Source organism: Tupaia chinensis, unplaced genomic scaffold, assembly GCF_000334495.1.
Source record: "Tupaia chinensis unplaced genomic scaffold, TupChi_1.0 Scaffold000052_1, whole genome shotgun sequence".
Lineage (NCBI taxonomy): Eukaryota > Metazoa > Chordata > Mammalia > Scandentia > Tupaiidae > Tupaia > Tupaia belangeri.
In genome coordinates, this window is record NW_006159510.1 from 4,209,613 (window position 1) to 4,228,797 (window position 19,185).

The 19,185-nt window shown below is 39.2% G+C and overlaps 1 protein-coding gene across 1 annotated transcript in view; it reads right to left on the reverse strand.

Annotated features, from left to right (window-relative positions):
• Nucleotides 1-2,363: 2,363 nt before the first annotated feature.
• GTPBP4 (GTP binding protein 4) overlaps nucleotides 2,364-19,185 on the reverse strand; it is a 21,151-nt gene continuing 4,329 nt past the window's right edge. The window contains exons 5-17 of the mRNA XM_014591481.2: nucleotides 16,963-17,063; nucleotides 15,685-15,777; nucleotides 14,545-14,736; nucleotides 14,403-14,468; nucleotides 12,402-12,491; nucleotides 11,289-11,399; nucleotides 10,758-10,835; nucleotides 10,318-10,369; nucleotides 9,297-9,397; nucleotides 8,347-8,544; nucleotides 7,114-7,179; nucleotides 4,216-4,359; nucleotides 2,364-2,752 (exon numbers count right to left, since the gene is read on the reverse strand). Coding sequence (XP_014446967.1) covers nucleotides 2,600-2,752; nucleotides 4,216-4,359; nucleotides 7,114-7,179; nucleotides 8,347-8,544; nucleotides 9,297-9,397; nucleotides 10,318-10,369; nucleotides 10,758-10,835; nucleotides 11,289-11,399; nucleotides 12,402-12,491; nucleotides 14,403-14,468; nucleotides 14,545-14,736; nucleotides 15,685-15,777; nucleotides 16,963-17,063 — 1,445 coding nt within the window. The 3' untranslated portion in view covers nucleotides 2,364-2,599. The remainder of the gene's footprint in view (nucleotides 2,753-4,215; nucleotides 4,360-7,113; nucleotides 7,180-8,346; nucleotides 8,545-9,296; nucleotides 9,398-10,317; nucleotides 10,370-10,757; nucleotides 10,836-11,288; nucleotides 11,400-12,401; nucleotides 12,492-14,402; nucleotides 14,469-14,544; nucleotides 14,737-15,684; nucleotides 15,778-16,962; nucleotides 17,064-19,185) is intronic.

Below are 19,185 nucleotides of genomic sequence, written 5' to 3' on the forward strand. Positions count from 1 at the left end.
CAGTGGGATAGCCACACCAGGATCCCTTCTCCTCCATTTTCCTCTTAGGATTTTGGGCACGCCCTCATGACCAGCCTCAGTTTTAAGTCGCCAGGTCCAGTATTCGAATGGCGGTTGACCGCATGGGAGTCCAGCAATGTGACCATTACACCATCTGCTGGTCCCAAGATTGCTGTTTTTAAAGTTCTGAAAGTTAAGTCTACCATCTAGTCTCTCTAAAGATGGTTTCTATTTCTTTCCTTTAATGAGCTATATATTGTATTTTTGTATGTGATTTTGTCAAAAACTTGACATTTGAATCTTACATTGTGATGATTCTGGAAATCATTCTTCCTCTTACCCAGGATTGTTTGTTTTAGGGTGCCCATGCCAGGAATCAACCTGAGATTAAAATTTAAGGTCTTATCTAATGTCCTTTTGAGTGTGTCTTTACCCTGGAAATACGCAGTGGCTTTCTAAATTTCTCTGAACAAGTAATTGCTTTGAAGTTCTACTGCTTAAATGTTTGCCCTCCAAATAAGGGAAAATACAAGAGAGGACAAACACAAACCAGGAATTGGTCTGTTAAATTCCTTTAAGCCTAGTCTGCTGCTGGAAGTTTGCAACAGGGGTCCATCTGTGTCTGCACCCAGAAGCAGCAACTAGCAATCAAACATGAAATCCCAAAATGTGGAGAAGGTCCTCAGGGCACACTGACTTCCAAAAGCAGCTCCGGAAACAGCTACCTCCACCGACCTGGGGTTTAAGGACAAGCAGGTGCTATCATGCTAAAATGAAATGGACTAAAACAAACTCCAAATTACTGGCAAGGTCTTTCTCTGCAAGTCCTTGAATAAACTCAAGTTCTGAAAGAGTTCCAACAGATTTTATCAGTTCAGTTGTCCAGTATAGAGATGGACTCCCAGTACCTCATACTCCACCGTCTTTTCTAATGAAACTTGAGTTTCAGAATCTCTTAATATAATCTTTCCAGCATATATTCAGACAAGAATTTTACTCTGTCTTGAAAATGCGATACAACATTGTAAGCACATATAAGTGCAGGTCTTGCATTATAATGCAAATACAACAGAAGACTGTAGCATGCAGGTAAGCGTTGAAAGTGTTCCAGGTGGCAAGCAAAGGAGGCCAAGTGCCACATCTGTTTTAATCCGCATGTGAAAAAGATGGTAACACTGGTATGTCTTGTGCTCAAGAAATGACATTTTAAGACTTGAACATTCGAGTATGTTCATTTGTTACATTTTGCTGTGCATGAGGGTTTTAAGTTTACAAGTACCTCACAATTTCTTCCACTTAAAGTAATTGAAATCAGCCTCCCAAGAGGTGCCTTTGTGGTGGTGATAGGTTTGTATTGTGTGTGTTTTACTGAACATGTCATTTTCAGCAACAAACCACTGAAGCAGATGTCCACGTTTTACTGCTATAGTGCCTTAGGCGGCACTTTATTCCTAAAAAGAATTTCTGTATTAGACAAAAAAATGTCATATTTTTTTCTCTTCTCATTTGGACAAATCAATACTCAATTGTAACTAAATCAAAATAGTAATTAATTAAAATTTTCTTCTAAAGGTTTATTTTGGAGAAAATAGTTCAAGACAGATTACAATGATAGACTGAATAATAACAATATAAAAAGCCTAGAAAATAATTTAAGATACTATTTTAAGCAAGGGGTTCTGACACACTCATAAATGAGTTCCCAAGTCTAAAGGGTAGGTAGCCTTCTGCCCACCCCCAAGTGCAGATGCTTTCATTTCAAAAAAGGACTAATCACATGTGATGACTCAAGTTCCCTCTTGCTAAAGAACATTAAGTTTTTCATCGAATATAAACCTTCCGATTTCTGCAAATCTGAAACAATCAACACACCATTAAACGGTCTATTCAAAATATTTCTTATAATAAACAGTGATAAAGTTTTCCCGCACTGTGGGACCAGCAGTTGGCATAATGGCTATGTCGCTGGACTCCCATGCAGTCGATTGCGGTTCAAGTTCCAGACCCAGTGGCTCAAACCCACGCCAGGAGTGTGTGCGTGCATGCCCAAGATCACAGGAGGAGAATGGACGGTATGGTTACCCTCCCTGGGAGTAATTTCTCATTTTCTGTCTCCCTGTCCTTCTGGAGAGCGCACACATCCTATAGCAAAATCCTCTCAAAAAAAAAAAAAATCCTACACCTGTACAGGATTGACCTGTTTTCAGCAAAGCAAAAAGTACTTTGGTTGTTTTCTTTTTTCCCCTAGACAGTATGTATGCTTGCCAGAGAAAGGAGGGAGAAAGCACCTCTCAAGAGGATGTGGTCATACACAATCATTTTCCTCCATTTCTCCATACTATCAGGATTTGGGCCGCACATAGCACATGAGCATGGCATGCTTTTCAAACCACTGGGACCAGGATTCAAACTGCAGTTGTTCGTGTAGGATCTAGTTCCCAACGCACAGTGCTTAACCACTTTGCTGTAAGGCTGGCCCATGGATTTTGGTTTTGTTTTTTGAGTTTACAAGGCATGACACCAATTTTATGAAACCATACCGCACCACAGGAAATAAACTGCAACAGTCTAGTCAAACCATGTCAACCAAAAAAGGACACTATCTCCTGTCCTTTTTCCCAGCCTTCCTCTTTCCAGAAAGTAAGTGCTTGGGCTTCATATCAAACACATGTCTATCTGCCTCCCCTTTTTTCCCTAAGCGATTCATCTTCTTTTGAGCATTCTTCATCATAGTCTTGGCTTTCTTCACCATCTACAAAGAAGCAGAAAACAATGTACATCACTCAAATTTTCACTGTGTATGCATTAGCTACAGAATCATAGTCTATCTTAATGGTCCCAGTCCTGCCCTGTGAAGAGATCTTGCTAAGTCTTGGTCACTGTATTTCCCTATGCCCCACAATCTGCAGGAACTCAATAAATACTGTATACAAAGACTGAATGGAGGACTGGCTCCATAGCCTAATGGTTAAGAGAGCAAGATTCCAAATAGCCTACCACAGTTCAAATCATAGTACCAGGGGCTTAAAAACACACCAGGAACTTGGGCATGCTGCAAATCATGACAAAATGGAAAAATGAAGAAGGGACATGCCACACTCAATTAAGGGGTCTGTGCTCTCTTTCTCTCTGGCAAGTTCATGTTTCCTCTGGCAATTAAAAAAAGACTGGATGGAAGCCTTGTTTAATTTAGAACAAGTATTACAAATAGATGGACTAGGTACATTTTAGACCTAGGAGGCTAGAGGTTAGCCGTTCAAATGTCTTCCTATGTAAACTAACACATTAGACTAAAGCCTGTGAGAATGTACTCCTCATATCTGATGGCTGAGTGGCAATGCTAACCTTAAAACACAGATTTCCAAAAGTGGCATGGAATCTTATGCCAGGCACATGTGCATGTGGAGGAGGAAAATTAGGAAAGGGACTGCAGTATGGCAATGCCCCTGGGGAGTGGGAGTGTGTGATTTCTCTTTCTCTCAGTGTCTGTCTCTGACACTCCTTCCACTCTCCGGTGAAAGCATGCGCTCTAAGACAAAAACATCTTTAAGAAAAACTAAAGTCTTCCATAAAGTAGACTGCCAGTTTATATGCAAACTTTCTCCTATACCTGTACTTCCAAAATGCTGAAACTGAAAAATTTTATGTTTAATAAATGACATTTAAGTAAAAAGAGATTGGCTACATACACAATCTTTGACCCAAGCTATCAATTTCAGAGTGTAAACTCACACATAATGTAAAGACAAGCAAGATCATACAACGTTCAACCAATATCATTCTCTCTGAGCTAGTTCCTCACATGGACTCTTGGACTAAGGATTCCTAGTAGTGAGCAGAAAGAAGGGGCCAGCAGGTGGCATAGTAGTTACGGCACTGGATTCCTGCATGGCCAACTGAGGTTCAAGTTTAGGGCCGATAGGGCCATTTCTTGGCACTCCTCTAAACACCTGGCACCTAGGCTCAGATTGCTGATTATGAGACCATGCTCTGTCCCCCCGTCCTAAAAGAGAAAACACAAGGCAATGGTCTGGGGACATCCAACTGAGCCTTGCCCTAAATTCTCCTCTACAGGATGCCAAGAAATGAGGGGATACAGCGCACAGCTAACCCCTGCCTGTAGCTCCTGCTCCTCCAAACGACCACTGTAGGTGTCCTTGTGTAACCAACACTGGAGGCTATTACTTTAGTTTTTAACACATCATCAACACTAACCTTGACATCCCGAAGACCAGAAACATCACGTGGTGTTCGAGAGCAACTTCGACTCCGGGCTATAGAAGAGGGTGGAACAGAGTCTTCCCGTTTTCTTTTCCTTGTAACACTCCGAGATCGCCTTGCCTGGACTGCATAATGGGCCTGAAAAGCACAGAAAGCAATCTCAGGGCTCAGGACCGCAGCCCTGCTTCCAAGTTTCAGTGATGAATACAGAACTATTACAATAGGGGGAGCAGAGGTAGGAAGTTTTACAACCACTATCACATAAGCTAAAGATCCTTATGGTATAGTTAATTTCACACTGATTACTGGTTAAATATTGTCCACTTAACACAGGCTTCTTTCTGTTATAAAGCTGATTTTAACTTCATTTAAGAAAATTTACTCAAAACCACTCATTCAAAAATGATCATTAAACTGGTATCACAATTTATAAGTCAGACACAAAAAATAATCTCTTACTCTTCCATTTGGGGTTACCTATCTGAACACAAGTGACGACCACCAGACAGAAAATCCAAGCTTGAAGTTAAAGCAAACTGCTGCCTGGTGAGGACAAGGACAGGTTCTGTAGTCAAACCCTGGTCAGATCGCAGTTCTGCCTCATCCTGGTTGTGAGACTTTAAATGAGTCCCTTAATCTTGCTTATTAATTACTCTTGGTTACCCTGTCTGTGAAGATATACAACTACCTTGGGAGCCAAGATGGCATTAAGCCCATCACATAACAAAGGTCAGAGCTATATATGTACATTTAAAAATGCTCCAAGCATGTATGCACAAAGTAAACAGGGATTTTCCTACACTGCAGATTAAATCCAAATCAAATAAAACTCAACCTTTTAAGAAAGGAACATTATGTAACTGAGTCAGGTAATTTCACATTGGGAAATCTGTTCTGAGAAAATAATACAGAACAGAAGACTCTTTTATATAAAGATGTACAGACTCCAGCATAATTTACCACAACTTAGAAAAAAAAAAAAAAACCAAAAACCCCAAAACAAAAAAATCAGAACTTTTTTTGTTTTTTTGGGGGGAGGTTTTTGTTATAGAGCGTGTGTGCTTGCCAGAGAGAGAGAGACAGAGAGACAGAAAGCGAGAAATCACCCCCCAGGGGAGGGCCGGGCAGCAGTGTCTTCTCCTCCATTCTCCTCTCGGGACCTTGGGCACGCATGCACATGTGCCCGGCGTGAGTTTAAGCCACTGGGTCCAGGACTCGAACTGCAGTCGACTACATAGGAGTCTAGCGACATACCCATTACACTAACTGCTGATCCCCAGAACTTTAGTAGATATCTGAAATTCCTCTATTCTTGTGTTCCCAGGAGTTCTGAACTATCTACAGTCTAAGTCTCTCTCATGATGAGACTCACCACCTTATATTTACTTGGTAACTAAACTGAAGCTAATTGAATCACCATGGAGACTTAGGTCACCAAAATCAAAGTTCAAACAAAAAATCATAATTGTGTAAGACAACAAAAATACTTTATTCCCTTTGATATTCTATTCCAGTTTATTTTTCTCCCTGTTAATTTCCTTATTTTACTGTATATTTCTTACACATCACCTTCTATTCATTGAGGCATTTGTAAATAAAAAAATACTTAAACTGGAAACAATCCAAGAGGTCCAAAATAAAGGAACTAAATTTTGTTAATAAAAAATGTGACAAATCTACCCTAGAATTCAAAAATACTTATACCACAATAAGACGTAGATGTAATAATGTGAATGTCATCATAAATCTGTTTAAGAGGAAAGAGATAAAAAGTTCCCTGCACAGAGAAGTGAATAGAAACATTTCTACCACATCTCAATCTATTTAATTTGTATTTACTTTTATTATAGCTTTCAGTATTTTCCAAATTATCCATTAAAATGGAAATGGAATTTATACATATATAATAAAATAAGGACAATAAAAGAAGCAAAAACACATGCACTAGGGTCACTTCATATACCTGATGCTAATGAGAAAGGAACTTAAAACACACAGGGGGGACCAGCAGTTAGCATAATGGCTATGTCACTGGAATCCCATGTAGTCGACCGCGGTTTGAATCCCGGACCCGGTGGCTTAAACTCACGCCGGGCGTGTGTACGTGCATGCCCAAGATCCCGAGAGGAGAATGGAGGAGAAGGGATTGCGGCGTGGCCATCCCCCCTGGAGTGGGGGGGCGGTGATTTCTCGCTTTCTGTCTCTCTGTCTCTCTCTGTCTGTCTGGCAAGCGCGCACATGCCCTATAGCAAAAACTTCTCAAAAAAAAAAAAAAAAAAAAAAAAAAAAACCACAGAGAAGCCTCGCTTGCCCTCAGGGATGAGGCGTTTCTTTGTTTTTTAAAGCTTGTTTGTATTTTTTCTGACATGAGATAAACAGGTGCTTACAACAGGGTCTCATGTTGTTATTCTTCCCTCAGCCTTCCAGACAACCAGGATTATGGTCACATGCTTAATATGTTTTAAGTTGAGCCTGATCTGCAATATGTCTCCAGCATTGCAGTGGGGTGCACTACTGCCTGCCCCAAAACGCTGCACCAGGGACGAGTTTCAATTAAGGATGATGGAATGGGTAAGGCCTTCCTAAATTCTCACTGATGAACAAGAATGGAATCTTAGAAACACCATCATTTCACATCAAAACACAGACACTGAACTAAGCCACCTAGACCATTCAACTAGGGCAGTGTGGCTGACACATTTAACTGTTAATCTATACCTCAAGCCAGACCCTATGCCACTAAATGTCTTCAACGGAAACACGAGAAGTTCTCGTTTCTTTTCCCATTAATTTTAAAGTCAGGTGTGTATCCCCACAGATTTCCAAGACCCTGATTTTCTTTAACAATGTTGTCAACCACATAAGTATCTGAAACAATCCCTAGACACTTACGTTGTCTTTATCATCCATGTCAACCCCAAGACTACGCATCTCATTCTCCAAAACTGTCCGCTGAACCTGAAAAGAGAAATAGTTCATTGTTTTTAGGAAAACTAGTTTGATAACATGTTAAGAAAATATAAAAGAAACATTATATCTTTTATACACTTCTGTTAGAAGTTATAATTTTTTGTAACTTGGGCTCCTTTTTATGTTTCTGGACAGCAAAATTAAATCCCATGAAAACTTAACATGTATTTAACAACTGGTCTGTATAAGACACGAGGTATTTTTATGTCTTTTTATTCTTTGCAACAACCCATGGCACTACAAAGTGACTATCCTCATCATCTAAGACACCAGAACTGGGGTTATCAACTTGTCCTAGGACAGACTCAAGTCAACACCTCTCCTCCCAGCGATCACGGAGCACTGTGAGGAGAAATGCAAGGAAGTACAAGTATTCTGGTATTTTCAGACAGATGAATATCCACTGAAAGATATCTATAATATCAAGTTATTTTCCTTCCTCTCCCATATACCTCCACTGCCCCACACATTGCCTTCTTTCTTTAGAGAAATGCTACTTCCATACCAGCCACTTCCTGTGGTCCACAGGCTATCACAGATAGGACCTAGCTGTGGCTATGGGAATGGAAATGTGTCCTAGGCCTGACCTGTCACCCTGATCAGAGAGTAGAGTAGAAGGGATGGCGTTCCAACACAGGTGAAACTGAGAAGTGGGAAGACTCTGACATCACTGATTCCCTCATGCCTAAAGTCTGAGTCTCCCCATCCTAATCTGTCCCAGGAGTCAATAAATGGTCTTCTGGTTTTAAGTTAGACTACATTTCTGTAAACTACTAAAGTTAAGAGCCCTAATTAACACACAAATTAAAGAATAAGAAAATGTTAATCGATAGTTTTAAGCGTCTATAAGTTATAAATCACAAATTTTAATTCGCATGACTACGAAATTATTAAATCTATAATAATATTGAACTTCAAGTCACCAAGAAAAAACAAAGTAATCAAAATAGAAAAGGTTAAGACTTGGGATCCTTTTTATGTTTTTGGACAGCAAAATTAAATCCCATAAAAATAAGACTTACAATATAAAACAACGGAACAAGGTATGTGCAATGCTATAGCTACAATGGGTTTAAAACTTCTATTTATTTACAATGATTGCACAAGAATATTATACACAAAAAAATAAGCCACACCTCTTTGAAAAATACTTGCCTTCTTAGCAGTTCGCGGCATCCTGGGTCCTTGTGTATTCTTTTCTTTGGATTGCAGAATTTTCAACTTCCTTTTTTCTCTAATTTGTTTTGCCAGTTGCCGAATTTCTACCATTTCCTCATCTTCACTTTCAGAATCACTGTCATACTCCCCAGCATTTGTTCTTAGCTCTTCTTCTTTTTCTAACTCTTCCAATTTCTTTAAATGTAAGCATAATCACACAAAATCACAATGAAAACTTCCTGAATATAAACTAAATAGAGTGAAGAACGACAAAATATAGACAGCAAGTATCTTGTAAAGCATTTTTTCAAAAAGCTTGACTGGAGAGAAAAGGACATGATAGCAGCTAGAGGATACGGGGTTTAAAAAGTTTTTTGTTTTTTGTTTAGAGATGAGAGTAACTTGTGGACACTTACATGCTAAGAAAAAAACAAGACAAGGATGTGGAGAGACTAAGGCAGATGACAAAGTAAATGTCTAGGGCAGACTGGATTTGAGAACAGAAGAGCTCCCACCAAGAGCTATTCCTCTACTAGATTAGGAGGGCCAGTAGGGATGGATCGGAGAGTTCACATCCCATGCACTTGTATTTCTACATAATGTGAGGCCATCTGCTGAGACTGGCAAAGCGAAATATGGACGGGAGGTCTGAGAAAACAAAAAAAGTAAAACAGCATCTCATGGAAGAATCGGAGCAGTAACAGGACCCAGAGTCCTATACCAAGGTCAGTCGAGACTGAACTATATTGTTGTGGCCAACGTGAAGAGCCCAGAACTCTCTAGGATCAGGCAGGGGAGAGAAACCAGGGTGTCACTGAGGGATGGAGGACAGGGGGGTTTCGGGGTAAGAGAATGAAGGTGCATAAGGGAGCTAAAAGCTGTACTTCTATTTTCTACTATTCAAATTAAACAAGAAAAAAATCTGTAATTTAAAAAGTAACACAGACCTTCATGATGGCAGGATCAATATAATCAGCTATATTATGGCCTTCCCAGATCTCTGGTATCTTATCATATTTTTCAGATGAATTCATTAAATCCCAGTATTCTAAAGTTAAAAAAAAAACATGTTTATAGTAGTTTTTAGTATCTTCAAGTACTATGCACCCAAAATGTTATAAATTATGCCAAGTCATATCTCCCTATGCAAGTAATAGCATTTGTGTCCAATATTATGTAAGTTATCATTCACAATGCCAATCTCATTCAATATCTAGATGTAAGAACTACAAAAACAATCCTCTCATCCTACAATAGAAACTCACCCGGAAGGAAAGACAACCTTACAAAGTCCTATCAGTATATAATTTAAATACTAAAGAAGTTAAAAAGTTAACAAAAAGGTTGGAAAGACTTTTTTTTTGGAGAGGTTTTTGCTATAGGGCACATGTGCTCGCCAGACAGATAGAGACAGAGAGACAGAAAGCGAGAAATCACCCCTCAGTGGGGGATGGCCACGCTGCAGTCCCTACTCCATTCTCCTCTCGGGATCTTGGGCACACACGCACACGCGCTAGGCGTGAGTTTTAAGCCACTGGGTCCGGGACGCGAACCGCGGTTGACCACGTGGGAGTCCAGCGACATAGCCATTATGCTAACTGCTGGTCCCAAGACATTTTTTTCTAAAGAGAGATTTTTGCTATAGGATGCATGTGCTCCCAAGAGACAGAGGCAGAAAGTGAGAAATCAGCCCCGGGGTGACTGCCACCCCACAATCCCTTCTCCATTCTCCTCTTGGGATTTTGGATACATATGCGCACACACACATGCCTGGCTTTGAGTTCTAAGTCACTGGGTTCAGGACTCAAACAGTGGTCGACTACATGAGAGTCCAGTGACGTAACCATTACGCCATCTGCTGGTCCCAATGCTGCAAAGACTTTTATTCTTTATGTCTTTCCTTACTTTTTCTCTGAAACACTTCACAAGAAATTGGCATTAGCAATAACTATTACACTCCAGCCTTACTTTGAAGATCCAAAATATAATCATCTCCCATTTCCAGCTCAAGATCTCGTTCCTGCAACAGAAAAAAATACATTGAACTTTTTTTTTTTTTTAACTTCTCAGATCCAGAAATGTTTTGCCCCCTCCCTGTCCACCATGAAACTCTCTCTTCTCCAATCTTTTCAATATCTGGGGTTCACCTTCTACTTCTGGTGTTTGTTTTCTGACTATCTGGTATGCTACATCTTTCGTATTTCATTCACTACCATCTCCCATCAACTAAAAGAACTTCACACGTATAAGGACTTTTATCAGGCACTCTTTGCTGGAGCCCACAGAGCTAGCTCCTGGCTGCTCTATTAATGTTCCATGCCACAGGCCTTTGTCAAAGAGGCACATACAGCCATTCTGCACTGCCCACCCCCACATTAAGGAAAACAAGGAGAGTTACAGCAACCTACCCTTTTCTTCTTGGGCTCCTCAATTTCCATTCTCTTCTTACGTGCCACTACTCCTTCTGGAATGAAAGGAGGCCTCTCCTAAAAAGATGGTATTAAAAATGTTTATGTAAGATACCTTGCTGAATATGAAAGAATTTAAGAAATAAAAAATCAAGAAGCAGATCACTACAAGAGAAGTATAAAATTGTACCCAGACCAATGAAAAACCAACAGATTACTCTGGAGGAGAGGAGTGGGTTTTAGTATAGGCTGGGAGCCCAGACTCCACAAACCAGTTCTAAAGTTTAATTAGAAAAAAAAAATCTTTAAAATTACAGAGAAAAATTATGTAAGTAGAAAGTGAAATGGGAGAAAATTAGCAGACCAACGACACATGCTTGCACCCAAACCCAAGTACATATGACAATTCAATGGACAGAAGAAATACTCAATAATCAGTCCTGCGATAAATGACTACCACTTAAAAACAGAGCTGGGTAACCAGCAATACCATAACTGTATCTCAAAGGTTCTCTCCAAAGGCTACCTTACCTTATCATCCCTCTTGTTTGGCACAGCTAAATGCAATCTATTCAGCACCTCATTCACCTTATTTCCCTTCATTTTGGTTTCCACTCGATGAGCCAAAAGTCTATCACAAGCCTAAGAAAGTATAAACACAAGCAAAAAGTCACAAGGACATCCTGTAAGTCTCCCGTGACAAATTCCCTTGAAGAATCAGAGCCCCGCTCATGGACAGGTTCAATTCGAAACTTCCTGTGCATTTTTCTCTCCATCAGTAACTAATGTTGTAGCAGACCACACTCTCTAGCACCTGCCCAGGTGCCATGCTGGGCTCATTCCCACAGCAGTGACCTGTGCACACTCAGTGCCCCCACATTGCCCTCTCTTCAGTAGGTATGATGTCCCCTTGGACCTCTAACTAACTAACTCCTGAGAAAAACCACAGCATCAGAGCTGTCCTTTTATTTCGTATTAAAAATAACACAATGAAGCATTAGGAATGCATGTGAAATCTAAGAGACCACCTCCAGCAAACTGCTCCTGCTTTTCAGACGACTTTTCCTTCCACTTCTGAATAGGCTCCATGAAAGTCCTTTGCACTACAGTTGCTATGGAAATATCATCTGGTCCAGAGCTACAGGAGCTATTTTTAGTTAAAATTTCCTTTGGTGGGAATTGCAAATTGTCTCTTCACAAGGCATCATTAGTGTGTGTGTCCCCAAGTATTTACACCCTCTCTCTCCAGTGTTCCAGCCCTTCTAGCCACCATGAGTGCTGCAAGTGTTAGGAAGGGCAGGCCCCATGGTATAGTGATTAAAAGCCTTGTGTGCGGGAGTTGGATCTCACATGACTAACATCATGGTTCTAATTCTGGCACCAGAGGCTTAAAAAAACACTAAGTGCATGAGTACATGAACCCAAAATCCTCATGGGATGGAGAAATGGAGGAAGAAGGACTGTAGCATGACCATGCCCCATTATAGGGGTGCTTTCTTTCTCTCTCTCTGTTGAGTACACATACCCTCTGGCAATAAAAAAAAAAAAAAGGAAAAAAATTATCCGTCCCCCCCTCCCATGACTGAATTTCCTAGAATAAAAAAAGACAGTAAAAAGAAACAACTGCTTTAGGGAAGTACTGACCTCTGTTTTAACTTTAATGACACCTTCCTCAGTCAGGGTACTGGTCTCTATTACAGGGAGTCCTTCAGCCTGCAAAGCTATAAATATTTTCTGGGAATACAAAAGAAGAATAAGAGATGTATTACTGATTTCCACTTACCTAAGGAATAAACTGTACTGTTTTGCAAATGAAGGTTGCAAATGCTAATTATTTAACATCTGCAATTTGTTTTTTAACTCTTCTGGAGAACAGACATCACCTAAAAAGTCATGTATTTTTCCTATATTTTTCTATGATTAGTACAAACAACTTGGAAGATCAAATCCAGAATATATGGTAAGACCTCATCTTCAAAAAAAAAACTTAGGCACCTAAGGCATCGATTTTAAAATAATGCTTTCAATGCTCTTTCTCATATAGGAAAAACTTCGTCTCCATAGCCCAAGAGAACTCCTTAGAAATCAACATGAAAACATTAAGGGAAAGTAGCAACTTACAAGTCACTAGAACTCTAAGAGAAGGAACTTGGTTTGCATATACTCCATCCACTTAACTACTAGTGTGATGATGGGTCAAACATAGGGGACCAACAACCATGACACTGAGTGTCTCTGTTCCCACAGGATCCAAGCACCAGTTTTGCCATTTAGCATCACACGCCTCTGAACCTATCTTGCACATGATACGGTCACACTGAAGGCACCAACAAGAAGGACAAACTATAAAACGAGGTGTTAACCAAACAATAATATTGTGGCTATTATACACCTGCTTTCCAATTTTACAAAATCAATGGCCGATGATGCAGCATCATCTCTGCTGGACAGGCACACTGGGGTGCAGCAGGGTACCCTCACTTCCTACCACTGGTTAGTGAGGGTAAAGCTAGGACTCGAGCATGACTAACTCCAAAGCTTGAGTATCTGATACTTTTACTTACTGAACCTCATTGGTACTATTCACTTTCCCCTTTTCTACCTCCAATGCCTAATAGGCTGAAAATCTGTTATTAGAATACTTAACAGATATATGGCTTATTTCAAAGACAAATAAATTCTCTAACATCAATGTTTTCATAATTATTCATTTAAAAGCGCCCTGAGAAAACCTGGCTTGGCTTTTTGAAAAAAAGTTCATTCTTATTGAGTATTAAATGTCTAAACAGAACAAGAGATCCTGAGAGAAGAATGGCAACACATCTCAGAAGACATAGCCAGATCAAATTAATGCCCAAGAGTTCTCAGAACGAGAGAGGGCATCAGCTACCTGGAGTGCCTGTTTAAACCAGACTGCTACACTACCCAGACAGTCAGATCCAGAAGCCTGCAGTACCCAAGAATTGGCATTTCTGACAAGTTACCAAGAAAAGTGATACAGACATCACTGTGGTCTTGGTCCAGGACCATAGTTTGAGAAACACTATTCTAGTGCATGCTTCTCAAAGTATTTATCTAGAAAAATGCCTATCAAAACAGGTTGCAGGGTCAAGTCAGTTTGAAAGATTATACCCAACAATAACTGCCTGCTGGAGAACGCTACCAGATATTACATGCTCATGTTCCCGATAGCCCTGCAGTACAGAGCTTGCATATCTTTGCTGTCCTTTGCTCATCCATACATTTCCCAAACTCATTTAACCCCAGAATCTTCTGTCAAGTTATACCTACAAACACCCTTCCTAACTAGAGACCAACTCTAAAAATGCCACTCTGGCATACCTGATATTCCCTGGGCCTGAAAAAGATAGAACATACCTTGAGGCACCAGGCTGAGAGGACAGCTCTCCCCTAAGTAATTACAGATTCAAGAACAGAGCAGGAATCAGGAAAGCTGTTTCAGTTTTCATTTGCCACTAACTAGGTTTTCATAATATCATGTCACTAGCCCAGGGGGGAAACTATCACACTATGAAATAAAAAACTGGACTATTACTGCTAAAATTTCTTCTTCTAAACTCTGGCTATCCAAGGACAGAATTCAATTAATAAATAGGAAATATTCAAAATATTAAGATGACTAACCTGATCATCTTCAGGAAGGTCAGCTATTCTCTTCACATCACATTTGTTTGCTACAATGATTAGAGGCTAGGAAGAAAGAAAAATAATGAAATGATCCTTCTCATACCGCAGGATGTAAATGGAAATATGCAAACTCACTCACCTTGTTGATGAAGAGAGGCTTGATGTTCTGGAAGAGCTCCAACTGCTCCTGCAGACCATGTCCACACTGCTCTGACAGGTCCATCACATACAGCACCGCAGCTCGCAGGTGGGCCAGGGCAGTGATGGCCTGCATCTCGATGGTGTTCCGGTCTTCCAGAGGGTGATCCAGAATCCCTGGAGTATCTACAACCTAACAACTGGACCTTGTTACTCCAAAACACACTTATGCAAACTTATTAGTCAGTACCTCAGAAATTCACAGACCAAACCAGCCTTAAAAAACCAGTAAATGAAATGTAGGTCTCTGCAACTAACCATGAAAAAATAAATCAAGCAATGAGAAAAGTACATATTCTCTTAACATGAACCAAAGAGGGGTGTGGAGGGGACGGAAATCCCATAGAGCTCATTAAAGAGTTAGCCAATGACCCCGAGATGAATAATTCCACTTTTCATCAGCAACATCATACAATATAAAAACTAGAATAACTGGTATACCTTCCCGTATCTTAGAAATTAGTTTCTTCATCATTTATAAAATTAAATTTGACAGTGGAAATAGATGGCTTCAGGTTTTTAAATAGTATATGATATTTCTATTCTTTCTGACAATACAGAGAGAATTCCATCACATTACAAGCATGCCAGTAACCGTGCAGAAATCCACCTGGCAGCTCTCTGCTCCCCTAAATTACATCAGAGAGATGTGAACTGCCCTATGCATCCTAAAGCTCAGACTAGTTTTCTTTAGAGAATGGAGAAATGTTTGATTTTTGGTGACCCCAGACAATTTATTTTCCCTGTCTTCTCAGAATGCTCTACACCAAGTGTCCTACAAAAAAGATGAACACTACAGTTCTTTAACAATTATCAAAATTAAGTTCCATTAATAAAAAACCAAGATGTCTGTTCTACGTTTAAAGATAAGACTCTGGGGCCAGCTGGTGACATGGTGGTTAAGGCACTGGATTCCCACTGGCTGACCATGGTTTGAGTACCAGACCTGGTCACTTGCTTTCTCACTTTCCCCCCCTCTCTCTTTCTCTCTGGTGAGCCCGTGTTCTATGGCAAATCAAAATATAACAATAAGTAAAATTAAATAAGTCAAATAAATAAATAATAAAGATATGACTCTCACCTGCCAACGCAGATACTTATAATCCATGTGCCCAACAAATAGAGATTTGGTGGTAAATGCATAGGGCTGGACATCCACATCTGCTCTCGTCACCTGAAACAAAACAATCAAGTCTATATTTCACCTCCTCTCAAATGATGTAAACATGGCAACTACATGTTATCACGATATGAGAAAAAACACAAGAGATGTTACACAACTAAACCTGCATAGGAAAAGAGTTACCAACTGTAATAAACCAGGCTTCTCTCCCCACTTCCTGGGGTATGAGTTAGATATTGAGAGGTAAAGCAGGGCCTAGCACTTGGAGAACAGCCTTCATTTCATCCCATCCTCCTACCTCTGTCCCACTGCCCCAGCAGAGCCCCCAGCGCTCTCTATAACAGTGTCATGTTCTGTCTACACTGTCTAAAAGGCCCACTAGCCACGTACTGCCTAAAAACTATTGATAATAAAGTTTATGTGACTAAAGAACTGAATTTCCATTGTTTAATTAATTTAGATTTTAAAGGTCACATGTTGCCATGGTCATTGTATCAGCTCCCCACATGTGGTCATGGCAGGTTCAGAGACAAGGATTTAAGACATCAGTTAGGATCCCTTTAGAACTCTGCCTGTCCTGTATCACAGCAACTTATGGGTAAAATAAAACCTAGAATTTCTTTCAGGGCAAATATGTTAACACCAAGTCAGCTGTAACAAACTTCGCAATTTTTCTAGCACACAAGCTGTTGCTGTTTCCATTCTTCCAGGCTCCTCAAATTCAGCTAAACTGTCCTGCACACCAAATTACTGAGTTATTTAAATGCTACCTTGACCTGCAATTAATAAATTCGTCAAGTAGATAGAAGCTCAGCACCTCACCACTACAGTGGACCATGTAGTTTATATGAAAGTTGATATAGCAACTGAGGTGGCCAATCACCCAGGAAGGCACTGCTGACCGGAACGGATGTGTATTATCTGTGCAAGACCTCCCAGAATAAGCTGACACTGCAAATTCCAGGAATAGCTCTCCATCTGTCCATGGAAATGCACTTCAACATCTCACATTCATTAGAAACGCTTAAGAATCAAATGTATTTCTGCAATTACAATATAAATCTAGGTACAAAGAGTTAATCTTCCTTGAGCGGCACTGAGTGGTATTTACTAAAGGACTCACTAGGCGACCACGAACATTACCATGGTCATTCTGCATCCCATGCAGCTGGAATATAATAGCATTATGACCAAAGATACGCAAATCATCCACTTTATAATAAAAAACGGACCAACCTTATTGATGAAGCTGGATTTCCCAACATTTGGGTATCCACACAAAAGCAGAGTCCTTGTATTTGGGTCAATGGTTGGCAAACGGGACAAATGCTGGCGCACTATGAAAGTTTAAATTGAAAAATTAAGAAACTCAAAGTTTAAGATTTGCTTGAAATTACCATCTCGCATTAGTTACATATTAGGCTCACAGTTATAGTAAACTCACCCCAACTTTTATAACGCAAAAGTGATAGAGGAAATGTAAATTAATGCAAAAAAAAAAAAAAAAAAGAGAGACTTGTTGCAGAGACTAATGACTGGTATAAATAACGATATTTTCCAAATTTGGCTGTCCCAAAAGTTGTATTTCCTAGACTTTACTGATTGGTATTTCAATTTAACAGGTCAAAGAGAGGAACAAAGACATGTGTTTAAGTGCCCATATGACTCTTATTCAGCAAAATTATATTTAGGAAACATTGTAGGGGCCGGCAGGTGGTGTGGTAGTTATAGGCACTGGACTATCACATGGCTGACCATGGTTCAAGTCCCAGAACTGGTGGCTTACTTTCTCACTTTCTCTCTCACTCTGTCCCTCTCTGGTCAAATTTTAAAATAAATAAATAAATAAATAAATAAATAAAGTTGAGTAAAATAATTCTTAAAAAAAAGAAAGAAAGAAAGAAAGAAAACATTGTATTTCTAAGCATACAAGTCAGAACTTTCTGGCCACAATGTGGGCTTCACATCCATCCAACTGCCTCATTTGTAACCCAAGCACAGCTCGAAAGTGGCATGCTCTCGGTTATCATGAAGATCAAAAAGATGTGTTGTATGAAAGCTTTTAGATCACCTGAGTATCGTAAATCTTGTCGAAAATTATTTGCAAGGGAGAACAAAACCAAAGGAGTCTAAATAAATTTGTATGTAAAAATACATAAGGCAAGTGACTGTTTCAATAAAATCTTGACATATTAACTCAGAAATTTGTCCAAATAAAAGCTTTAAATGTCAGTATAGGTAAAACTGTGTTTTTTTTTATTTCATGTATTTTTATTTTATTTTCATTTTTTAAACATTTCTCATGATTAATGTCCATACTTTGCCTATTAAATATGAAAACAAATATTCTTAATATTTCCATTAACTTGTAAGTATTATAAACACTAGCATATTTTATATAGCTAGTCTATTAGAATTTCTTACAGGTTAGGCTAAAAAAAACAAAGACCCTATTACCTTTAAAATAAAACAGAAAATCTCAAAAGTAAGTACTCAGAAAGGGCCACTTAATTATCTTAAAAGAGCATATTAAAAACCATCCTGACAGGCCAAGTGGTCTGCACAAGTAGTGCAGCTGAACCGGGGGCCGGCAGGTGGTGTGGTAGTTATAGGCACTGGACTATCACATGGCTGACCATGGTTCAAGTCCCAGAACTGGTGGCTTACTTTCTCACTTTCTCTCTCACTCTGTCCCTCTCTGGTCAAATTTTAAAATAAATAAATAAATAAATAAATAAATAAAGTTGAGTAAAATAATTCTTAAAAAAAAGAAAGAAAGAAAGAAAGAAAACATTGTATTTCTAAGCATACAAGTCAGAACTTTCTGGCCACAATGTGGGCTTCACATCCATCCAACTGCCTCATTTGTAACCCAAGCACAGCTCGAAAGTGGCATGCTCTCGGTTATCATGAAGATCAAAAAGATGTGTTGTATGAAAGCTTTTAGATCACCTGAGTATCGTAAATCTTGTCGAAAATTATTTGCAAGGGAGAACAAAACCAAAGGAGTCTAAATAAATTTGTATGTAAAAATACATAAGGCAAGTGACTGTTTCAATAAAATCTTGACATATTAACTCAGAAATTTGTCCAAATAAAAGCTTTAAATGTCAGTATAGGTAAAACTGTGTTTTTTTTTATTTCATGTATTTTTATTTTATTTTCATTTTTTAAACATTTCTCATGATTAATGTCCATACTTTGCCTATTAAATATGAAAACAAATATTCTTAATATTTCCATTAACTTGTAAGTATTATAAACACTAGCATATTTTATATAGCTAGTCTATTAGAATTTCTTACAGGTTAGGCTAAAAAAAACAAAGACCCTATTACCTTTAAAATAAAACAGAAAATCTCAAAAGTAAGTACTCAGAAAGGGCCACTTAATTATCTTAAAAGAGCATATTAAAAACCATCCTGACAGGCCAAGTGGTCTGCACAAGTAGTGCAGCTG